Source organism: Nyctibius grandis, chromosome 6 (assembly GCF_013368605.1).
Source record: "Nyctibius grandis isolate bNycGra1 chromosome 6, bNycGra1.pri, whole genome shotgun sequence".
In the NCBI taxonomy this organism is placed as follows: Eukaryota; Metazoa; Chordata; class Aves; order Nyctibiiformes; family Nyctibiidae; genus Nyctibius; species Nyctibius grandis.
Genome location: NC_090663.1, coordinates 21,561,607 through 21,584,577, shown reverse-complemented (window position 1 = coordinate 21,584,577; position 22,971 = coordinate 21,561,607). Strand labels below are relative to the sequence as shown.

The 22,971-nt window shown below is 39.9% G+C and overlaps 1 protein-coding gene across 1 annotated transcript in view; it reads right to left on the bottom strand.

Moving 5' to 3' along the window:
* The window catches only part of STIM2 (stromal interaction molecule 2), an 84,282-nt gene extending 61,912 nt beyond the window's left edge, over positions 1 to 22,370 (bottom strand). Inside the window, exon 1 of the mRNA XM_068403118.1 lies at positions 22,169 to 22,370. Coding sequence (XP_068259219.1) covers positions 22,169 to 22,370 — 202 coding nt within the window. The remainder of the gene's footprint in view (positions 1 to 22,168) is intronic.
* Positions 22,371 to 22,971: the final 601 nt, after the last annotated feature.

Sequence of the window (22,971 nt, the reverse complement as noted above, 5' to 3'; positions counted from 1 at the left end):
GCCTGCACACTGTACACTGGTTTGATTAATCGGTTTCTGTAGTCTAGAGAATTATCCACCCACACGAAGATGTGGCTGATAGAAGCCACACCTCAGAGAGGTTTCAAACAGAAACAAGGAAATCAGGCCAAACATTCAGCCATGTCTGTTGCATCGTGTCTTCCTGTCACCTCTGAGACCGCAAACTGACTCAAAAACCTATCTCTGCTCATGAGCATCTTCCCTCCTCTGATCAAAGGTACGCTGCCCAGCCACCCCAAGGTCCCCTGCATGAGCATGAGACAGAAGAACAAACTGCAGCACAAGCCCAGCGCAAGCTGAAGCTGCAGCCTCTGTGGTATGTCATTAACTACTCAGGAAGACAATAGAAAGCTGATTTCATAAGTCAGCCTTGAGATTTTCTGTATGGGTGCAAATATTTAACTCAGCTTGCACACGCCTCAGGCAGGACTTACAAAGCGAACATAATCACTTGTAGCACATCACTGAGCAGTCTACGGCTAGAACCACCAGCCTGTGGTTTTGCGTTCTCAGATCACAGCCAGAAAAACAGCATGATCTGAACAAGCTACAGAAATATTTAGTACTCCAAACACTCATCTAGCACAAAAACAAGTTTACAAGATGCTACATATGTCAGATAGGTACAGCTACCAACACATATTATAATGTAAATCAAGATGACAGAAGAAGCACACAATGCTTATTCCTACTTTACATGTTTAATATTTAAAAATGAGTAGAAAACCAACCGTAACTTATTACTTTCTACTTTCAATGCTGTCAGTTCCTACAATAAATTAGGCTGCTGCTTTTCCCATATGTGTCGCTCCTCCCTCCACCTCATCACACACACGTAGCTTATTCCCTGCTTTGCTCATATTTTTCTTCTTCCCTTTCCAGGTCTTCTCTCAGTGTCCTCCATGTTTCATTTCAAGTCACAAGGTTTTCATTCCAGTTTCTCATCAATCCCCTTATCTATGAAAGCGGTGTTATCAGAATACTGTCAGATAGTTTTGATGTCCTGATACCAAATCCCTTTTCTTACTGCATCTTCCTAATGTTTTTTTAAACCGTAAATATCATGTCATATATAGTGATCTATCAGTTCTCTTACTTGATTACAAAGACTTGCTACTTGCCCCTTCCTTCTCAAAATTCAGTTCTTCACTCTCTAAAACTTATTTTTTTTTTAAGCAGTGGCAACTATGTATTTCTCTTTATCCTTCTCATCTCCCCAGCAATGTTATAGTAGTTCATTCTGGTTAGTTTCTCATTTTATCAGCAATAGAATGGCAGATATGCATAACTAGACATTGTGGATCAGTTCGGGTTTTTCCACAGAACCAGCCAAAGTAATTTTTGCATGCAGAGACACTCCTGCAAACAACGTTAAGAACCAGGTTTCTTTGGTGGGGGGTTTTTGGGGTTTGTTTGGTTGGGGTTTTTTTGTTGATTTTTTTTTTAAATTTCTGAAAACTATTTGTTCAAATAGGACATTGCAGAGAGGAGAATGAAGGAAATATCATCACAGGGACAAAGACAATTTGACTCCAATAATAAAAAAACCTGCTCCCACACAGCGAAGGGACTAACTCCAGATCAACAACATTGCCTGAAAACAGTGTGACCTCTATCCAGATCTCATTCATGGCTACACTTGCACAAAGCATACACCAATCTTAAAAATGCATCAATAGCAATGTAATTTTGCATGCAAGAAAAAAAAAAGTATCTTCTCAAATACTGATGAAGGCAAATACAGACTTTAGGGGTGCGAACTTCTACATCACATGTTTCCATTAACAGCACAACAGCGCTGAACTTTAACCACCTTCCCTTATTTTCAGCCTCTTCAGTGCTTGTCCATCTCAGTTTAGCTTAAGTAACCTGCAGGAGAACAAACCAACCTGCCACGGAACAATTATGAGAGCTCTTCATAATAGGCACTTGCATGCCCTTTTAGTTTAATGCAACCTGCTAAATTTGATCATTTAGAGCTACCAAGCTCTCTGTCTTCTCTAAGCAACAGCTTCAGTCAAAATTCTCTTCTCCCCTGCCACTTCAGGGTTTAAGCTTTAAGAAACTTTTTCCCATAGTTTCCAGACAAGTCAGATTGTTTCAAAGAAAAAAAAAAAAAAAAGAGACAAATTTCTCGATGTACAAAGATGACTGCCATTCATTGTAAAGGACGATCATCTTAAATCAGCGTTAAGCATGTCAAAATTGTTGCTACGGGAACATCCTTATGCCATCAGACACTGACAAACACAAGGGGAGAAATGGCTGAGTGATACTTTAAGCTGTCTTGTTGTGGTAGTTCATCTGTTTAAGTGCTGTACACGAACTAAAAAGCCCTGCCTTTCAAGCTCTTCCAAGTGACGGCAGTTACAACTGCCTGATGCTGTGCAGATTCCCAGATAAAGTACACACTAGCTCAGAGATCTCAGAAAAGTACTCCCTGAAACCATAAAACTTGGTCCATCATGCGCTTACTTTTCCCCCAGAAACAGTGGTTGTGTTCTTTCATTCCACATCAATATTTCTCGTGAAAGATGCTAGGAGCATTTGTGTTAAAAAGACAAATAAGTACATCATAAAATCTCACCACTTGTTTATCCCCCCCAAAACTTTCCTCCATTGAACCAGATCACAGTAAAACAAAAAAAACTGTAAGCATTTCAATTTTCCTATTTGTTCTTTTTTTCCCCAAACACCAACAACAGAATTTAATCTTTGCATAATGAAAACACATGTTTACATGCTTTCTTTTTTTTAACGAGACTTTCCCTTCTCTTTGAAAGGGAGAGAAATGTCATGAAACTAAAGAAAATAATATTCCCGTAACTACACATTGAATCGGAGATACTGTAACTCAATAGAATCTAAGCAACGTTATCAAAGAATATTTGTGCATAAACATGCACAATATGTAAATTCACAGAATATGTAAATAAAATGTTTCTTCTTAATAGGAGTTACTTCAAAAAAAGTGGTATTATTCTACATTTGGTAGGTAAAACATTTTATTAGTAGAAATCAAGAAAATTTTGCTTGTTTATTTCAGTTTGGATCCACGGGAATGCTTGGTCACACAAAGCCAACAGGTTCCTCACAGAATGTCCTCCATTTGTTTGCTGGTTAGCATAAAATGTTTACCAAATAGGGAAAAACTACACTTCCCCTTAATGTCTTCCTTTTACTCACAGCCTACCAGACTGCCTTGAGTTTTCTGTGCCCTTACCAATACAATAAATGTTGCATAAGTATATTCTAGGAGAAAAGCAGCTACATTGAATTCTGTCTGGAAAATGTTGACTTTGTTTCTTGAAGGTAATCTAGTATTTCACCCGAAGTCAAATTCAACACTCAATAATAAATCATACAAAATCCTTTTCATAAGCTGTTGTACTCAATAGAAGAGATGGTATAACATGTAAAACCAAACAAAAGACAACTTTTCAGAGATAGGATACAAATACAGTAGAGAAATATTGAATACCATATATGGAGCAAATCTTTTATACTCAGAGGATTTATCAGTTTATACCCAAAACAGAAACTAAGACTTCCCTTTTTCCCCTGTGAATGCTAAAAGAGCTACAAGTTCAGTTGCAGAAATTATATCAAGCATAACAACCTTCTTCCTTCCTACTGAATTTTGCTGTTGACAAAGTAAACTGTGTCAACAGTAAATGCCATCTATGCCAATTTGAAGATAAATCGAAGCCTGAAACGTGGATAGGGAGATGCGGAGGCGAAGGCACCAAAGAACTGACCATTGCTGATCTGCACAATAAGTCACCTGAGATAATTATACACATTGGAATTTGGTTTAGCAGATAATTTCTTACCAGAAAGATTGCTAATTGGTGTTAACTCCATTAAGTTATTTGCTTAATAAGCAGCTATTAAAAGTTACTAAACAGAAATGCAGAAGTAATTATACCTCTCTTGCTTGAGTCCTGTGTGCTGTTCGCTCATCTCCACACAGAACGAGCGTAATTCCAAAGGAAGAAATGGGAGATCGTCACATGCCAAAGGCAGGGCGATAGAAAAAAAAGCCGAGAAAAAGGGATCAGAGTGATTTTTTTTTTTTTTCAATTGACAGTATTTTGAAAAGCTACTAGCTAAAAAAATACACAACCACCACCTTCCTTTACATGGTGTAATACACAGTTATGACAATGAGTTCTACTGATCATCACGTCCAAGCCACCAAGCTTTTTTCAAAGTGAGATCCATGAGAACATAAAGCCATGTTTATATTAGGTAAGATAAAAATCAAGCAGTCTGGAACAAGTCTTCACACTGCAGGACATAAGGCAACTAGTAAACATTTTTTTGTACGGAAAAGTTACATTGTACCCCTGTGCTGCAACTATGTGCTTGCAACATCCTTTCCTCAAGCCATGGAGATGGTTATTCCAAGACACTATATAAGCTGCTTCTCCAATTTTGTAAAACAACGATTATGTTCTTAAACAAGGTTTTAACCAGTCACTTCTGGACCAGCGAGGGGGGAGAAGGACACAGCAATATGCCTAAAATCATATTTGTGAATAATAGCGTCAATTGTTGTCTGAAGGAGCTGTCTCTGAAAAAAAAAAAATACATTTCCAATATTCCTAAATAGCCTCCATGGATGTTCACATTACAACCATAGATAATAAACATGGCTTTTCTCTTAAATAAGCAGACACCAGCGTTTTAGTGAAAGTTGATGCCACAGGAATTGAACCCTTGCCCCTGTCAGGAAGTCAAATTTTCGCAAAATAGTTCTGGATAACAGACAACAATGACAGATGCTCTGTAGAAATAAAAGTAAATTTGCTCTTTTATAAAAGCAGTAAAAATATTGCCCAAAATCACTTTGTTCCAGACACAATATTTCAGTGATTTGTAAAGATCTACAGTCACATCAAAAATTTGATTCCACTAATTCTTTTAAAAAATCAGGTAATAGAAGAATATGATACACGCATACAACCCTCCTTGTCTGTTATCCAAGCCTTTGGAAGTAACCAAGTACTCATCAGTAATGCTAAATTACTTACAGAAAAGTGAAAAAGCCTTTAGGGTTCCCTGCGGCATAATTTCAGCACTACTAATTTTTGGACAATCAGTTCTCATGCATACACTGACAAATTCTGCTAAACCAAGTTTTTTTTAAAAGTAAACCAATTACTAAACCCTACCCTAAAAACAAAAGGTGCTTTATCAGTGAATTAGCTAACAACTTCCAGCCACATAACAAAAGCATGCAAGAGAGTAGGCCATGAGTGGAATAAACAACACACACTGTTAACCTGCCAGGCACCCTCAGAGTGGAAAATTCCAGAATCACCATATTTCTCATATAAAAATAAACCACATAATTAAAGATGTCTCTTAATTTAGCATTTCTGTTTTGCTTTATACTTGTTTCTTAAACAGTTATGACAAAATATTGCTTACTTACATGAAAAAACACACCAAAAGAATAAGACAAGGAATAATCCAAAGCAACATTTCCCAGCTTCCCCAACTTGTTTACTGCTGGGAGTTGCGTATGCAACCCTTAAAATGCTATACAAAACAAATCTCTCACCACTGCTACCCTAAATGTCACTAATGCCAAGCTATTTTTTTCTAGACAGATGCAGCATTTTCATAATGCATTGTGCATCATGCACAATCTTTGCTACTCTCCCTTAACAGGGCTTTCCCTTGGCCCATCCCTCATTCCACTGGCAACTTTTATTTAGTTTCTCTACCCACGTTCAGCCAGCATCTATCTTCTGTTGAAGGTTCATGAGGCAATACTGGCAACCTCTCACTAGTTACTCTAATTTGCCTCTGATTTTCCTATTTCTTCTCTTCTTTCTACAGTCTGGTTGGGCAATAGTGACAGCTGGTTGGCACATTAAATGTTACACCAAGCAGGTATACGGACAGAATGAAGCAGTTAATTTTTACACGCCTTTTGCTGACTATGCTACTTTTATTATGGAATAGTTAACATTCATGGAATATTCAGTTATTTACTAGCATCACTATAAATAAGTAAGGTTGCAGTTCAGAGGGGATATTATCACTATAATACCACCTGTAAAGTCCTTTTGCATATATTATGTGTGTTAGACTGAACACAAAAATCATTCCCAATGTTAAGTGTTGGCTTAACCATCAACTCTGAATGCAATGATACAAGCATTCATCAATTGGGCAGAAAACACAAAAAGTCAAAATAAATTCAGACAGTGATAAGGTCTTAACTAATCTAAATGGCTTTGCATCATACTTACTAAGAATAAACTCCAGATTTCTCAAGTACTCACCCTCATATCGTTCACTCCCTATCTGAACTGAACCACCTTACAAACAAAATAAAAGCAAAAGCTGCACCGAAATTTACTTCTGGATTACTATTTCTTTTGAACATGTTGCTTAGCAAGTTCCATTGGACATTCAACTGAGGAAGTAAATACCAGGTGTGACCAAAACTGAAGGTAATGTTGGACAGGCACCCAAAGCCAGAGTTTTGCCCAAGGCGGGGGCAGGGCGGGGGGGATACATTAATTAAAAAAAAAAAAAAAAAAAAATTACATGACAGAATAAGTCATTCTATACTAGGCAAATCACTACTTCTAAATATATTATTTAGTTATTAAAAGATTTACATATAAAGAGTTACCCTGCAGATTTCTAGAAGTCTTAATTACATGAAATACATTCAGCTGTGCCTAGAAGTACAGTACAGAATTTAAGCACAAATGTTGATTTATTGCAACTTGCATTAGTCAGATATAACAAGTAAGAGTTCTCTGCAGGTTCCAATGTTAGCCCAAAAAGTGAAAAGAAACTCAGGAGAATCCTATCAGATATTCTGAACGACTACTGAAAGATCTTCAAACACAGGACAACTGTAGCCTCCTAACAAGCTGCAGATTATGTGTCACCAAACATTCTTCAGGATTTTGTGTTTTCTCTGTCTCTCTGATATCTTCCAAAGACAAGTCTACATCATCAGAAAAAAAAAAGACATTGCCCACAACTCTGATCCTTCCTACCACAAAACATGTATGAATAGTAATAAACCGTTAAGAGCGACTCCAATGCTATGGTAGCTTGCAAAGACAGAGTAGGCAGACCAGTATTCTGCTTGTGACTAAACCAATCACAGTTGCATGATACTGAACAATTGTGGGCGAGAATATCACCCACAATTTAATTTAGCACAACATTCTGCTATGAAGTGCAAAGTGTTACTTGAAGTTCCCAGATGCAATTAATGCAGAGGTGGAATTGTTCTTTCCTTTTTCCATAGCTGTGCTTCAGTCTTATCTACAGATCTAAAATATTTCTGTTAAGAGTTTCAGAACCACATTAACTGATGGCAGTCTACTTCTAGCACTCCTTATGAACATAGACAGATAGGTCTAAAACCAGCCGAGCACCTTATATCCACAAAAAAAAAAAAACAATATTTAGCAAAGCACAGAAACACTTTCCAGAACCTACATGGCATTTTCAGTTAAGTGCTGTTGTACCCAGCATTTTACAAGACTCACACAATTCCTGCATCAAAAGTTTAGCAATGGAGAATGGAAGTATTTAGCTTTTCAGCATTCCTTTTCCATTCTTAAACTGGAGCAAAAAATAAGTGGTGAATAAAATCAGGTGAGTAGGCCTGTTAAGGAGGTTGGACTACACAGTAAGAACATACCAAGCATGCACAAGATTTGTTGAGGTGGAGGAGGCAAGGCAAGACAAACACAACAGCATGACTCAACAGATAAGACATTTAAAAGAATCTTACAAAATACATTATGAAACACTACATCCTAAAAAAATTAATTTCCTTACACTGCAACCCAACCATTCAGATAGTCTGTAAAACAGTTCAAAAGCTAAAGTGAATTCAAGCATAGATCATCTTCTCTAGTAAATAAGTCATCTACTAAAAAGTCTCAAACCTTCTGAAAGTAATAAATTATGGTTAACAAGGCTATCAAAGAAGGGGAGAAGGAGTTAACACTACCTTCCCTCCCCTGAGTAACATATTAATTATAGCTTCCTAGGTAGTATTACTGATTGGCTGAAACCTAATCCTGCAACATTTTAAAGCTAAATGACATAGAAAACAAAACTTAAGTGCACTTAAGAAGCACTGTAAACATAAATACCAAATTAATATCCAACCTGAGCAGTAATTATTCATTCTGTAACATTCAAAAAACTTAAACATATTAAATAAACATGGCAAAAATACCTGACTCAAAAAGTGTTTAAGTTTATGTCTAAACAGGTTAGAGGCTCCTTAAGCAGGATGAGGCACTGCTCCTAGAACAGTTCTCACATAAAGCCAGGAGAGCACCATTTTTCCCCTGTATTTGAAGTCAGTGTCTTCTTCACACTCAACAGAAATCTAACTGACACAGCAAGTAGAGTTAGTGGTGTGATCCACATGTCCGAAGAGGGCCTTCTACCTCATGGCAAAACAAGTTTACTCTGCTATAGAAGTAACCAGATTCCTAGCTCAGATGCCAACACCTCAAGAGATGTGAAATGAATCCCATCCTTAAAGCCTCTGATCAAGTAACACCATGGGTAAGCACTTTAACACCTCTGGGCCCTACGAACTCAAAAGTGAAAACAACAAATTAAAATAACAAATAAGTGAAGCGGGAAACTGTGCATAGTAATTGCTACCCAAGTATGCTTTTCCCACCACATCTTGAAGTTTGCGTGGTCTGAAACACCAGCTCCCAAATGATGCTGCATTCTCAAAGTCCAGTATAACAACAATAGCCTTGGCATAAGCAACAGCCAGGCAGAAAAGCCAAGGAGATGGAAGCAGGCTTACTGCTGGAAATATCCAGTGTGGGCAGCAACAGCTGCTGCTGGGGCTGGCTGCTTCCCTCCGCCCTGGGCCCTGTACCCCCTCCCCTCCCCCCACCCCCAGTAACCATCCTACATGCTTCAGCCCCTTCTGGAAGCAGCATTGAGGCCAACAGCAAAGCTTTCTGCCTGCCCTGCCAAATGCAAATCGTTATTTCCCTATTTCCTCTGAAAGGAATGACAACCTGACAAGAGCTAGAGAATGCCTGAAAGTCATCCTTTGGATGATGACACCTTAAAAATAAAGTAAAATGTCTGATAGTAGAAATATTTAATCCATATTCAGATATCTAGGTATACCCAATTATCTTTAAAATCTTTTATGTTAGGAAAGAAATAACTGAGGTTGCTCTCATTACAACTAAACTTCATATTGATTTCAATTAGTAAACAGAAAAGGACTAAGATGCAATCAGTAAAGTCAAGGGGTTTTGCCTGTTTAACAAACCAACTGACTAGAACTTGCACTTTGAAGTAATCTGTGTTTAACAGTAGTTTGAGGTAGGCCGAAGAGGGAAACATTTCTAAGCGAGAAATCCGAGACCATCAGGTGAGGCTATTTCATAAAACAAGTGAACGTGCCAGAGCCAAAGGCTCATTATTCATGCAAATATAACAGGCTACTTAAAACTCTTGGACAAGATGCACAGGAAAAGTACAGTGTTTACCTCGCCCTAGCACTTACAACTGCAATACTTTAAGAACTTCATTATTAGTGTTGGCAGCTGTACTTGCCACCAGTATGAACGTCATAATTCACCCTCTCCTATGTCTCCAACTTACACTTACTTCACATATTAAGGAAATATCCAGGAAGTATGGTCTCCACTAGGTATCCAGCAACCCTGGGGTTAAGTCAAATACTTAAGATAAATGCCTTAGATGCTTTAGTTCCACACAATACAGAATGCTCAGTATTCAAGTTCTGATCTTAAATTCACTACCTAGCCAAGCAAAAGGAGCTCTTTCAAATATCGAAGCAGTTGCACAAATAGCAGCCTCCGTGGTGATCCCAGGACATATGCCGTTGTTTTCCACAGCAGTTCACAGTTGATGTTTCCAATTCTCATCTGTGTGCAGAAAGTGCCAGAGAACTTCATATTTAAGCCTGTCTTCTCCAAAATTCTGAAAGCAAAACTTGCCAACGAATAATTATAGCTCTGCCTTGATAGTGAAATACACGCTCCTTCCTGCTTCCAACAAGTATCTTACTACACTCCCAATAAACAGACCAGAATTAAGCTTGTCCATTATGATCATTGAAAATATAACACGGGACCTGGAAAAGCAAGCTGAATTTTCACTCCTTCAAACACCATACTTCTCTTAATTTTCATGTGCAAAATGTCCTTGTTACTAGCAGACTGTTTCACTTCCACTTTCATTTTTATTGTGTACACCAAAAAAAAATTTTAAAAAGGCAAACTGAACTAGACACATTCATGAAACATTTCTGGAGTCAGTTTTCGGAGCAGAACCCACAGCAAGACCAGACAGTTCCACTTAAAGTATTCAAAATCATACAAGAAGCAGTGAAAAAATAATTTTCATTCCTTAGAAACCTTGTGGGAAAAAAAAAAATAAAAAAAGATACAAGAGGCCACAAAGTCTGAAAAGTTATTTAAAGTTATTTTCCCTCAACATCCTGCAAATAAGAGTGGCCTGGTAGGAGCTACAGAGTGTAAGCCCATTTTGCAGAGCAAATTGGGTTGACTGATCTTCAGCAACGGGTTGACTGATCTTCAAAATCATCACACTACTACCTACAACACTACATCTGCCTAAAACCTCCACTTCACCCACAGTCAGACCTGAAGGTAAAAGACTAGAGATTGTTTCTTTCATCACAGATAGCAAGGCACTACATCTAGACTTTAAGCAGGTTAAAAATATTATAGTATTCTGAAAACTCAGTATCTACAGTTGGTATGCTTAGTCCTCTGCCTAAAGTCTTCTCAAACACTTCATAGACCTAAAAAATACAGTATCAGAACAATGAATGACCAGAATTAAAAAAACATTTATTAAAACATTTGTGCTAAAACTTCAAAAACTTCTATTCAAATGAATAACCAACTACTACTTTCATATTTAAAGAATAAAAGCAATAATTTAGGTAACAAGACAATGGCTGTCTTGTTCTTTGGCTTCTGTAAGAATGTTAATCTGCTGCTGACAGCATTTTGGGCATAGAAAACTAAAAGTGGTTAAAAAAAATCAAAAACAAAAAAGCCATTGTAATTTTACTAACTGCTAGCAGGAAATAAATTTCATCCTTAGGCTACCATTTAGGACACTGCAAACCAATACAAATCAACAGAAGAAACAGTTCAATAAAATCAATTTACAAAGTGAGTCAGTGCTAGCAAAAATTTTGTAAGCCCTCAAGTTGAAAAGAGCCACTTAGTAACATCTCCCAAAAACATCAACTCTACGTTAGCAGTCACTTTAAACACTTGCACAAAATCAAAAATGAAATGCTAATGGGAAACACCAAGTATTTGTCAAACTGCCTTGTCACAAACGACACAACCGTACCTTGCAGTTTCACAAAAGTAGCAAAAATGTATGAACTGGCCGCGCTGACTCAAAGGTGTCCATCTAGTTGAACCTCGCATAGCACCAGTTAGCAGCAGATGGTGCAGTACAAAGGGTGATGGCAAGAACAATTTCTCCCTAAAACAACACATTTTTGATTTGTAAAACAGTCCACTGCAATGAGTTTCCTAGTCTAATTCTACCTGTTCATGCAGGTGTGCTCTCCCCCTTCCCCTAAGAAAATGGGAAGCAGGAGGACATATCTATTTTTAAACCTTCTTCTGATTTTCAGTGAATGCCCCCAGGTCTCATAGCATGAAAATAACTACCAGTCTTCCTATAGTTGCCTCCTTTATAACACTCATGATTTCAAAGAGGTCTACCACATCCTCACTGTCGCCTCCTAAGACCTGAAACCCATCTGGCTGCCACAGCACTCTTCCATCCATCCATCCCTCCCTCCCTCCACCTCCTTGGCCTTCCTTGCTTCCAGACCAGGGTTTATTCGACCAATTACCAATTTCAGCAAATTATTCCAGCAGAAAATGAATCCAACAACTAAACTGAAATAGTTCAGCATGAGGAAGAGGACAGGCTGAAGGCCTAAACCATAGCTGCCAACATATATTGGCTTTAGCTTCTGAAGAACTACGGCCGCAGGGCAGGTCTTAAAACCAAGAAGTCCTCGTTTCTCTTCATACACAAAAACATATATACAAAAGCACTGGCAAGCTTCTTTCAAACCTCTTCTAGTTTTCCACATCCTTTCAAGTGACAATGACTAGTATACTATTTTCCTTTCTTCATAATTTGTAGTATTTCTTCCTGACTAACAACCAGGCTTTTTCCAAAGAACAATCCACTATTAGTCCCAAAAACCTCAAGTGTAACAGCTAATCAGAGCTCCAATTATTCAGTTAAATCCAGCCCAAGTATATACTTAACGGTATGAAAGTACTGAATAAAATGACCTCCTTCCTCTTTTCTCTCCCTGCCCCACTTTTTTGCACTTTGACACTACCACCTCATCACCCTGTCACACAACATCATGAAATACCATAAGAGATCTCTGCAGGCAACAGCAGTTTACATTGGGTTTACAAGGGGGCTTCATCATCCTGCTACACATCTAAGCTAAACAGTATAATGTTCCATTTGTAACCACCTAGTACCATGAAGGTGCACCCTTTTTCTTCCCATTAACATTTTACCTTTGCTTATCTCCATAAGGAAATAGCAGTTTCTGTGGACCTGATCACAGCCAAGGTTGTGTACAGAGCTTCCATTTTGTAGAAATAAGGAAGTCTTACCACTCAGCAACATCAAGAGCAATTAGAGCCTTGACTACTGTTCATAGGATACTATAAACAGACATGAGGCAACATAAAACAAGTGTCTGAGTGCTTTTGTGACAAGAAAGAAACACATCACAGATGCATAGTTTCTTAAGAATAAAGGAAACAAAACACTTTTACTTGGATTCCTTTATAACAACAAAGTGTAAAAGTAGTCAATTGGATGCGTTTAGAGCTCAGATAGGTGTTGGTATTTTTACTTTCAAACATCTACAGCTGACTCAGAAGGGGCTGCATTTTCATTATCCTGTATTAATAAAATCACATTTCATCAGTTTTGCATTATAGAAGTAAGTAGTTATGCAAGGCAAGTGATTTTAGTTTTGAGACATGAACTCTCTCTTACAACAAATCAACTGGTAAAAAACAAATTAGCTACTGAAACAAAGGTTTCATTCCAAAACGTGGATTTTTCTGTAAGCTAAGTTGCTATCATCTACAATAACTAATCTCTTTAAGGAGCCCTACTAAAATCTTGGCTCTACTGCTAATCTAAACGTGTCCCTCTGCAGATTTTATGGATTCCCGAAGTATTTCCTTACCAATTTTGAATGTAATTTTTCAACTTCACAATTGGTAGCATCCATGTAGCATTTTTGTGAGTAGCTAAATCTCACTTACCCACTTTTCTCAATCACTTACTATTTACTTGGCATGTGTGAGCTTCTACTAAAATGGTTAATACTACCTTCCTCCAATGCTGTTATCTTCTCACAGATGCCCTTGTGCACCTGTGCAGCGAACTGAAGCAAGGACTTGATCCTGCTGAAAAAAAATTAATATTAGCTTCCAGCTCAATCAGTTCCCCTAAAGTAGCTCACCTCCAGCCACAATAATGTTAAGGGAGCAGCTGGAACACACAAAATAGGCAGGGAGGGAGAGGAAGCAACATGCACAAAAGAGGAGCACCCCTTTCTGCAGCAACAGCCTACACCAAGGTCAGTTTAAATCAATAACAAAGCAACATCCTTCAAAGACTGCAGAGCTACAGGTCTCATATCACTGCCTAGAACACAACCAAAATAAGACCAATTATCAGGAGTGCAGTTTCATAAGACCAAAACCAAAATATTAGTTTACTTAAAATGCAGTCTTAGAATGACATCCCAGAGAATATGTAATACAGGTTCATACATCAAAGTCAATGGAATCCATTTTACTGCCTCTTATCTGTACTTTAGACTGACATATTACTGCGCTGTTTCCGAATTAACTACAATACCCTCTATGGCTCTGACAGCAGTGTTTCAGTGGATATATTCAGGGAAGATGAACCAGGTAGGAGAGAAGAGATTGAGGCAGTCATGCTCCAAAAAAATACTGGCAAAGTTAAATATTTAAAAAAAAAAAAAAAAAATACAGTGGGGAAGACAGAGCTGTCTTGATGCATTTCATTTGCAACTAAAAACCACAAGTAGGAAAGAATATAAATATATTTTTCCTTCCTGCCACATAATAAGTATTGGAGCTATATGATATTATACCGCCTAATTTTCATATTTAGCAAAACAGTAAACAATACTTAGCACTAAAAAAGTAATTTCTTTTTAACTTCAAAATAATTTTTACGTCTTTAGGCAATGAAAATAACTTAAGCCAACAGTATTTTTCATATAGGCATACAATGTTACAGCAAGAAGTTATCCTGCAACCATCTATATATAGCAATCTAGAATTAAAACTACAGTAGACGGAAGTCTCCTACTCAGAATAATTAACATTCATATTTGTTTCAAAATCATCACAGACCACATGGTTTGGGTGGTTTTGTTTATTTGTTAACAGTATAATATTTCTTGCTTGTTTTTCTTCAAATACAAATACTGGGTGGCATTTCAAATTGCGGAAAAACTAATCAAGCTCATAATTTTCAGACTATAACTAGAAAGAAACAACATAAAACATATTCATTTACTTGCTTTAGATTTAGGCTTACAAACATAAAATTTACCTGCTTCCTGAATCTAGTGAGGTTAGGAGTGAAGAATGCATTTGAAGTAAAATCCTGTGGTTGGTACAAAAAAAATCCAGCATATTGACAAATGTTGATAATTTCCTAGTAAAGCTTACTGAACATATTTCTACAGATAAACAGAAACTGCAGTGTAAATCGCAACAAAAACACTTACTGAGACATTCACTCATTCATCAAATACTACACATACAGAAAAAAAAAAAACACACAACACCAAGAAATGTTCAGGAGTTATTGATGAACAATCTCAACAGCAGTCTAGAGGAATTATTTACTATTATGAATAAAATAATGTTTGTGTGAAAGTTTCCTTTCTAAATAACATATTTAACTTGCAGACAACTCTGAATTTTAATTAATTCAGTTCACACAGTCACCTGATGAAACTGAGAAAAACTGTTCCCTTACCTGTGTAACATTACTATTGTGTGCTTAATAATTACATATAGATAACCCTTCCCTTATTCTAAACCACAAAGAGCATTCATACCACACCTTCACTTACGGAAAGCTTCCTGTTTTAAGGAGAAACTACAGAGCTCAGACATCCAAAATGTCTTCACTAAACTGTTATTCACCAAAAACTTGTTTAAATTAATACTCTACCACAAGGTTTGTTGGCTTTTAAATACAGCTTTAAATAGGTTCAGATAAACTACTGTTTATTGCTCATCTCAGTTTTAGAAGCTGAGTACATGACAATTTCTTACAAATGAACAATAACCACAGAAATAAAATACATTAAAAAAAATCAAGTATTAAAATTTTAACTGGAGACAGTACCAGAGGGCTGGGCTGCTGACAGTTTTCAAATGCCTCATGATGCAGAAGAAAAGGTAGGAAAGAGAAAGCATTGCCTAGAGGAAAAGGATCAAAGCTATCTTTGCATTCCTATAAATTCTGAGCTACTGCAAAAGTTAAAGCTTCACAAAATCAAAGTAGCCTGAACAACCATTCCAATTTACACAAGTTTCTGCGGGGGTGCTTGAGGTTTGTGATACAAGCTGCAATAGTCAGCGATGGGTTCCCTGCCACCTCTGCACCCAGGAATCACTGTAGAAGCAAGATTCGCCTGCAGGAGTATAACACTATCTGCATAGAGAGGAAATTTTCTCCTGATATACTTAAAAATCTTTGCTAGAGACGACAAGAATGAGATTTAAAAGGTCAGTGGTTCTTACCTGTTCATTCAAATTCTGTTGACTCAAATAAGTCAACAGTTCTGTTAAAATAAACGCTGTTATTCTTAACTGTTCTGACAAGCACATTATCTTCAATTTCCAAGGCAGATTTTAGTTAAAACTCTGGAGTACTTTTCATTATACAGATTTAAGGATTCTTCTAACAGGTCTCTGAAAAATGGGACTGGAAGGAAAAGGAGCAAGGTCCAGAAGAAGGAAAAAAAGAAAAAAAAAAAGATACAGTAACAAACTCTCTTCAGTTAAGTTTGAAGTGCTCACAAAAATCAAGTAAACAAACGCAAACTTTATAGCACCCAGACAATCATCACATTCTGTTTATGCCGATTCTAAATTTTAACACCGCATTATCATTTTATTCGCCCCCTCCCCCTTTCAGATATGCAAAGATAGTTTCCATAGTAACAGGAGAGACTTAGTAGTATCCAAAGGCAGAACAACACTAACTTATGTAATAACTTGAGACTCACCTTGTTTTGTAAAATGCATGTGTGCTTATTTTAGGACAACATACATAGTGGTTATTTATTCTTAACACATACCATATGTGGTCAAGATAAACATCTCAAGTTCCGTATTTTAAAAAGCCCGTTTCACAGACAGGATGTAACAGACCAGTCCCAATGAAGTCTTCTCATACACCAGGATTTCTGCAGTAAATTAGAGTCAACTCTTATGCAAAATTATACACTTCTGACTTCTGAGTAGTTTTTGATAATGCATTAAAAATTACTAAAGGAAAAAAAACACTGTAGTAATTTTCCTAGCTTTCCCACATCATACCAGCTCTTTACAGTATGTTCCTCTCGCCCAATGCTGATTGAGAGTAGATATTAAATACAAAAAGGACATATAAGTTACAGCACACAAGCTAAAAATCAATTAAAATTATATCAAATTTCTTACTCCATGCAAACTTCAAAAAAAATAAGGAAACTGCATTTTTAGGTGTTTTTCATAGTGATAGTATCATCATGGGAAATCTTATCAAGATCAACTGCCTCTGTCATTTGGTCCAGTCCTCCTTCGACAAATACACGGCACCTCAACCTCCTTATGATAGGTCCGTATCACTGAGGTTAGTTAGAAGAAAATGAGTCATGCCCAAGTTGCGTAGGAGCAGCTAGCCAGAATCTGGTAGGAGGTCCCCAGAAGAGCTGAGCTGACTTCAGAAAGTGTATAGTTGAAAGGGCAACACAAAAACCTGCTGATGGAGGGACGATACAGAGTCAAAGAGTTTCAGGTAGGGACACTGAGGGGTTTTAAGGGACTACTACAGACTGTAAGACAAGAAAAAGAAAACACTAGCTAAATAACCTGGCTAATTCCCAAGAGTAAGACCAGGGAAATCTTCAGAAGAGGTGAAGCTGATGACCAAGGCAAAAAAGCTCACAGGACACCAGAAGGTGCTGAACACACTAACAGAAACACTGAAGAGTTGCAATGAAAAAATGGAAGGCTGTAAGGCAAAAATACTCAGCTATGGGCAAAGGAAGTTACAAGTGCTTGGAATCTTATCTGAGTGGGATTCCAATGCCACTCAGCTACACAAAGGACAAGATTTTTCCCGGTTGACTGGTTTTTAATCTTTGTTTCAAAAACCTCTACAAATCCAGCCAACTACAGCCATTTTAGCTGTATCTTGTAGTTATGACAATTCACCAACTGCTGATTGAGCTATCAAAACCTGGACACTTTGTTGCACAAGGTTTCTTTGCTGGATTTCTCCTACTCATTATTACTAAGAAATACACTAAGAAATTAAAAACCTAACGAAACTGAGAACAGAGCAGAAAATTAGATTTCAGGGACAGAAGACTGCATTGAGATGCTGACAGAAAGTAAATGACAGCTTGAAGTTGATATCCTTTAGTGGAGAAAGGACTCAAAACTTCTGTCCTCCCAACAGAAATGGTAAGACTAGATCATGGAGTTTAGAGACAAATAGAAGTAATGGAATAAAAAAGCCTGAAATACAAGAGAAATCCACTAGCCTTAAAAAGCAGTTTGCTAGGGAAGTGACAAAAGTCTCATAGCTCACAACCTTCTAAGACCAGTGCATGCCAAAATAATCATGCAAAGATCATTTTGCTACTTGACCAAAATCACTGCACTCTTTGTATTACTCCCCCATACGCAAAGTCTCACACACAACCACCAACTTCCAAATGGATTATTCAAGCCCAAAAAGGTCACTACCGCAGTTTCACGGTCACCTTAGTGACACAATTCTATGCACAGACAGGCTCATGCCATCACAGGAGGCAGGCCAGTCTTCTTCTGTACTGCTGACCCCACCTGCACGGCCCCATCCTCTCTCTTCTTTGCACTGGTGCTAGTGCTTAAACCTTGTCAGGAAAGAGTCTGATATGAAATCCATGGGTTTTTCTGTTGCCTGCATTTCTTTTCACAGTCCTGCAAGCTAAAGCAACAGACAGTGCTCATCACAACACTGGGGGCAGATAGTACAAAGCAGAAAGGGAGCAGGAACTCCCCCCCTCCCCTTGTGGGCTGCAAGTACAGAGATGAGTGTGCCTACTCCTACTAGCTCTCTTGTGCTAACAATATTGCTTGCCTGGACAGCCAGGGTCAACTCCAAAGAAGAGAGCCACCCTTCAACAGCCACCCACATTAGAACAGCTTAAACCAATTGTGAAGTTGCAGCTAAAAATGCATGTTTGCTAGAAACCCTCCCTTCTCAAATGCCAAAGTCAAGATTCATTTGAAGAGTTCAGAGTGTTAAGATGATGGATGAGTTCCAGAACGGAAACTCAAGGGGAAAAAAAAAAAAAATCTTTTAATGACTTTCAGGAAAAGGTTACATGATGCTGTCCATTGTTTCTTCAGTAAATACCATGCAGTGCTATAGTTAAAAATGGTCTAGCTCAGTATTATAAGCCATTATTTGAGAGAAATTTATTAGCCAAGTACAAGTCCAGGTTCTCTGTCTCACCTGAAAGGCAGCCAAATTAATCCATGATCACAGATTAAATTTAGACTTTTAAACAAGAAAAGAATCCACAATTATACAGAATTACAAAGCAACTTAATTCAAAGTCAATGAATAAACTGACTGTGAAAACCCAGAGTTATTTCCAGGCTCAGAACATAAGGTTCCTTAAAACTTTCTACCAAATTAAGTAGTGAACGAGCAGAGCCAGAATGAATGGAAAACAGCCTCTTGGTGTTCCATCCAGTGGAAACAGTTTTGTTGATCTGATTTTTGTAACTGTGACTAAATACCTTCAGCACAGTGTCAGATGTTACACATACAGCTGTCATTCATAAACTACCATTAAAACAGCACATATACACAGGAAAACAACAGTAATGATAATCTATATAAACAATTAAGTAAATCCCTGAATACCTGATTAAATAGGCCAGGAGCAGAATCCTAGGCTCCTTCCTAGTCCTAAAATTTGTCTTATATTCCTTTTCTGTCAAGTGTCTGGATTATCTTTGCCAGCTTCTTCTCTAACCCAATAAAAACCTCCAATAATGGGAACTTGTTGAACGATCAACATGATTTGACTATTACAGGTAAAAACTTTCCAGCCTATATTTAACTTAAATCTCGCCCACTAGAATCTACTTTCTCTTAACCTACATCTTAACCACAGAGAAAATGGAAAAAGTTAAAAAAAAATAAATCAATATGCTTTGGTGAACTATTTCTTACATACACACCCCTCCCACAGCCTTTTCCACCCCCCAAAATAAACCAATACTTTTAATACTTTTTTGGCTTCAGCCACAGGTTCTGAGCCTCTCAATCCAGACATCTACTTTCCTCTGTACTTTTTGGATTGTTTAATACTCAAGACTAGACACAAAAGTGCAATCGAAAAGAAAAAATAAAAGCCTTCTGTAATTTAAACCGGATCAACATATCCCAGGATAGCATCGACTTCTGCCAGCTGCATAATGTTGCTTATTCGGATCAATCTGTGACTAGAATTCCTGGATTATTTCCTACAGCTGTGCTGCCCATTCACCTCTACTTGAGCATCTGATAGCCTCTTCCTAGTGCAGCATTTTATACTTAGCAGCTTTTTATCTCCTGGATTGTACTTCTCAAACCTATCAAAATGACTGAATTACAGGTGTGTTCTATTTTTCTCCAGATGAGTGTTGGCAATCCCTCCTAACTCGATGGCACATCTGCAAGTTTTATCCTATAAGGAAAGAGTGATAGATAATATAACTAAAATCACCCCCCGAATATGTCATCTGGTTTTCTCCCTATCTTCAAGAGTTCTTCCAGCTTTGCAAAGAGTAACTTAAAGCTATTTTGGGGTTAGTTATCAGACAGGCAAACATCTTATGTGATCAGCCGAAATCCCGTATTTATCAAGCAGATGAACATGGAACTATGTTAAAAACCTCCTAAATATTAAAACTGATTCTAAGATGGCTTTTAACCGTATGTATTCTCCAAACCAAACTGTCATGTAACACAATAAATCCACTTATAACATGTTAAGATTTCTCAAATAAACGTATTTCTTCACCAGATTCACTGCGAGGGGGGTGGGACGGGACGGAGGGGCAGGGTGCACCATGACAGCCGACAACCATCTCAGTACTTCCACAGTCCATAAAATATAAAAAAAATATTACTTTTTTGCATACCGACTGACACATCAAAATTGATTAAGCATGAAATGTAGACAGCATCAGCACCATACATAGCAAGAACCGTTTAATACCACCTACAACCAGATTAGTTACGGTCTGGGAAAAAAAAAAAAAAAAAAAAAAAAAAAGCAGCTGTTCCAATACAGCATTTGCCCAACACCCTTGGGAGATGTGACTGCCGCTTCACAGACTGCGGATGTGCCAACTTCCTTAGTTTATACAGCAAGCCAACAGACTGGACAATTTAGATTTCAGAAATGCCATGTCCTCAAACGAGATCACGCAATCATGTAGCCTTGCATCTCCATCTAAGAGTTATTTCAGGAATACCTTGAAGTTTCATTAATTATAATTAAAATCCATGTTTTTAAAGTGTTGCACTGAGAAGAAATCCATGCATATTTCATCCACTGAAGTTCAGTAATTTTAGCTCAGGATGTCACTGCTATTTCAAACAACATCTGAAGTTTTTCTCTGATAAGAAATGCACACTACTTTGATTCAGAAGGCATGTGATGTTTTTTCTTCTCTCTTCCACCTTCTGCACTCTCCCTCCAATTAGAAAGCTTTTTGAAAAGCACATTATGAGACATGAAACACTTCTAAATGTTTTTGAGTATTTCCTAACTTACAAATCCCATTTTCCTAAGTGAACATACTGAAGACCACAAGGCTTCCTACTGTTCAAGATAGATTCAGAATATGTACAAGCAACTGAGAACCGTCAAAGCATGCTGAAATTGGATTATCTTAAATGCTTCAGTGCAACTGCTGTTTTTAACTGCAGGCATTAATATTTTCCCTAAGTACGGCAGTATGAGTATATTTACTTTTTTAAAAAGTATTAAGTGAAGGCGAAAAAGCTTTCCACACTTTTCTGGAGAACTGAAACCCCTCTGGGGGCACGGTATGGGCATCTTTCTCTTCACTGCATCGGGCTCCTGGGCGGCGTGGCAGCCGGCTGTGCTGCGATACTGCGGGACCCGCACGTTCGGTGGGGCGGGTCACCTCACCTCCTCCTCCGAGGCCGCCACGGGCCCCCAACCCCGCCGGGAGGGCGCCCAGCATCGCGTCTGGAAGCCGCCCCGCGGGTGCGGGAGCCGAGGCGGGCGCGCAGGGCGGCTGGGGGCCGGGGCCGCGCCGCGGCGGGCGGCGCCCGAGACACCCACCCGCAAGCACGGGCGGCACCGCGGGAGCCTACGCGGAAGCGGCGGCTCCGGATCTCAACAATATCGCTATTCAACAGGATCCTGCGAATATCCTGCGGAGGGCTCCCTCCCGGCGGGGAGGGGCAGCGGGGCCGGCGGCCGGCCAGCCCCCGCCGGGGCAGTACTGCAGTGCCGCCGCCGCAGCCGGACCCCCTGCAGACCGGCCGGGCGCCCTCTGCAGAGCCGCATCGGGGCTGGCCCCGCGGCGGAGGGAGGAGGCTCAGAGGCGCCCGGGAGCACCGGGGTCCCCGCCGGGCGGGGCAGCGCCCGGGCCCCGGCAGGAAGGTGTCGGTGCGTGTGTGTGTGCGTGTGTCCCGGCCGGCGGGATGCTCCCCCCGCCCCGCCGGCGGCACGCGCGGAAGCCGTTACCTGTCCCAACCGCCACCGGCTCTGCCGCAGAGGCGGCGGCGCCTCCCCGTCCTCCCCGCCGGCCACAGCCAACGTCCGCAGCCTCCATCTCGCATCCCCCGCCGGCGGCGGCAGCGGGCAGGAGAAGCCCCAGCAGAAGCAGGCAGGTCGGCACCGGGGTCGTAGCCGCCGCCCGCCCGCCGGGCGCTCGGAGCCCGCTCATCGGTACCGCCGCTGCAGCGAAGCGAAGAGAAGAGAAGAGAAGAGAAGGAAGGGGCTGGAGTTTCGCCGCTGCGACGCTGCCCGCTCCGGCGGACCGAACCCGCCTCAGCGCCGGCCCCACGCTGCCTCCCGCCGCTTCCGGCGGCCACCGCTGAGCCGCCCGGGCGACACGTCACCGCGCGGTGACATCACCGCGGAGGGGGCGGGGCAGAGCCCGCAGGCGCGGGGCGGCCGGGTGGTAACGGCGGAGGGAGCGCGGAAAGAGACGGGCTGCCACGTCTTCTCCGTCGGACGGCGGGAAACTTTTAGGCCGCGTGAGGCGATGAAGCGCGGCCGCGGCGGTACCTGCTGCCCGGTGCGCTGCGGGGGCTCGGCCGGCCCCTGCCAGCCCTGCCCAGAGACAGTGCGGGGGGCTGGTTCCCTCCGGCAGTCGCAGCCGGACAGCGGAGGTGTCCCTGCACGCCCTCAGATCCAGAGCGGTTACTTAGTCGGGTTCTGGAAAGGCAAACCGTCTTAAAACAAGACCTTGTAGTTACAGGGGGGAAAAAAATGACACCTTGGAGTTTGTTACATTTTTCCTTACCACACCAGCACTGCAACAA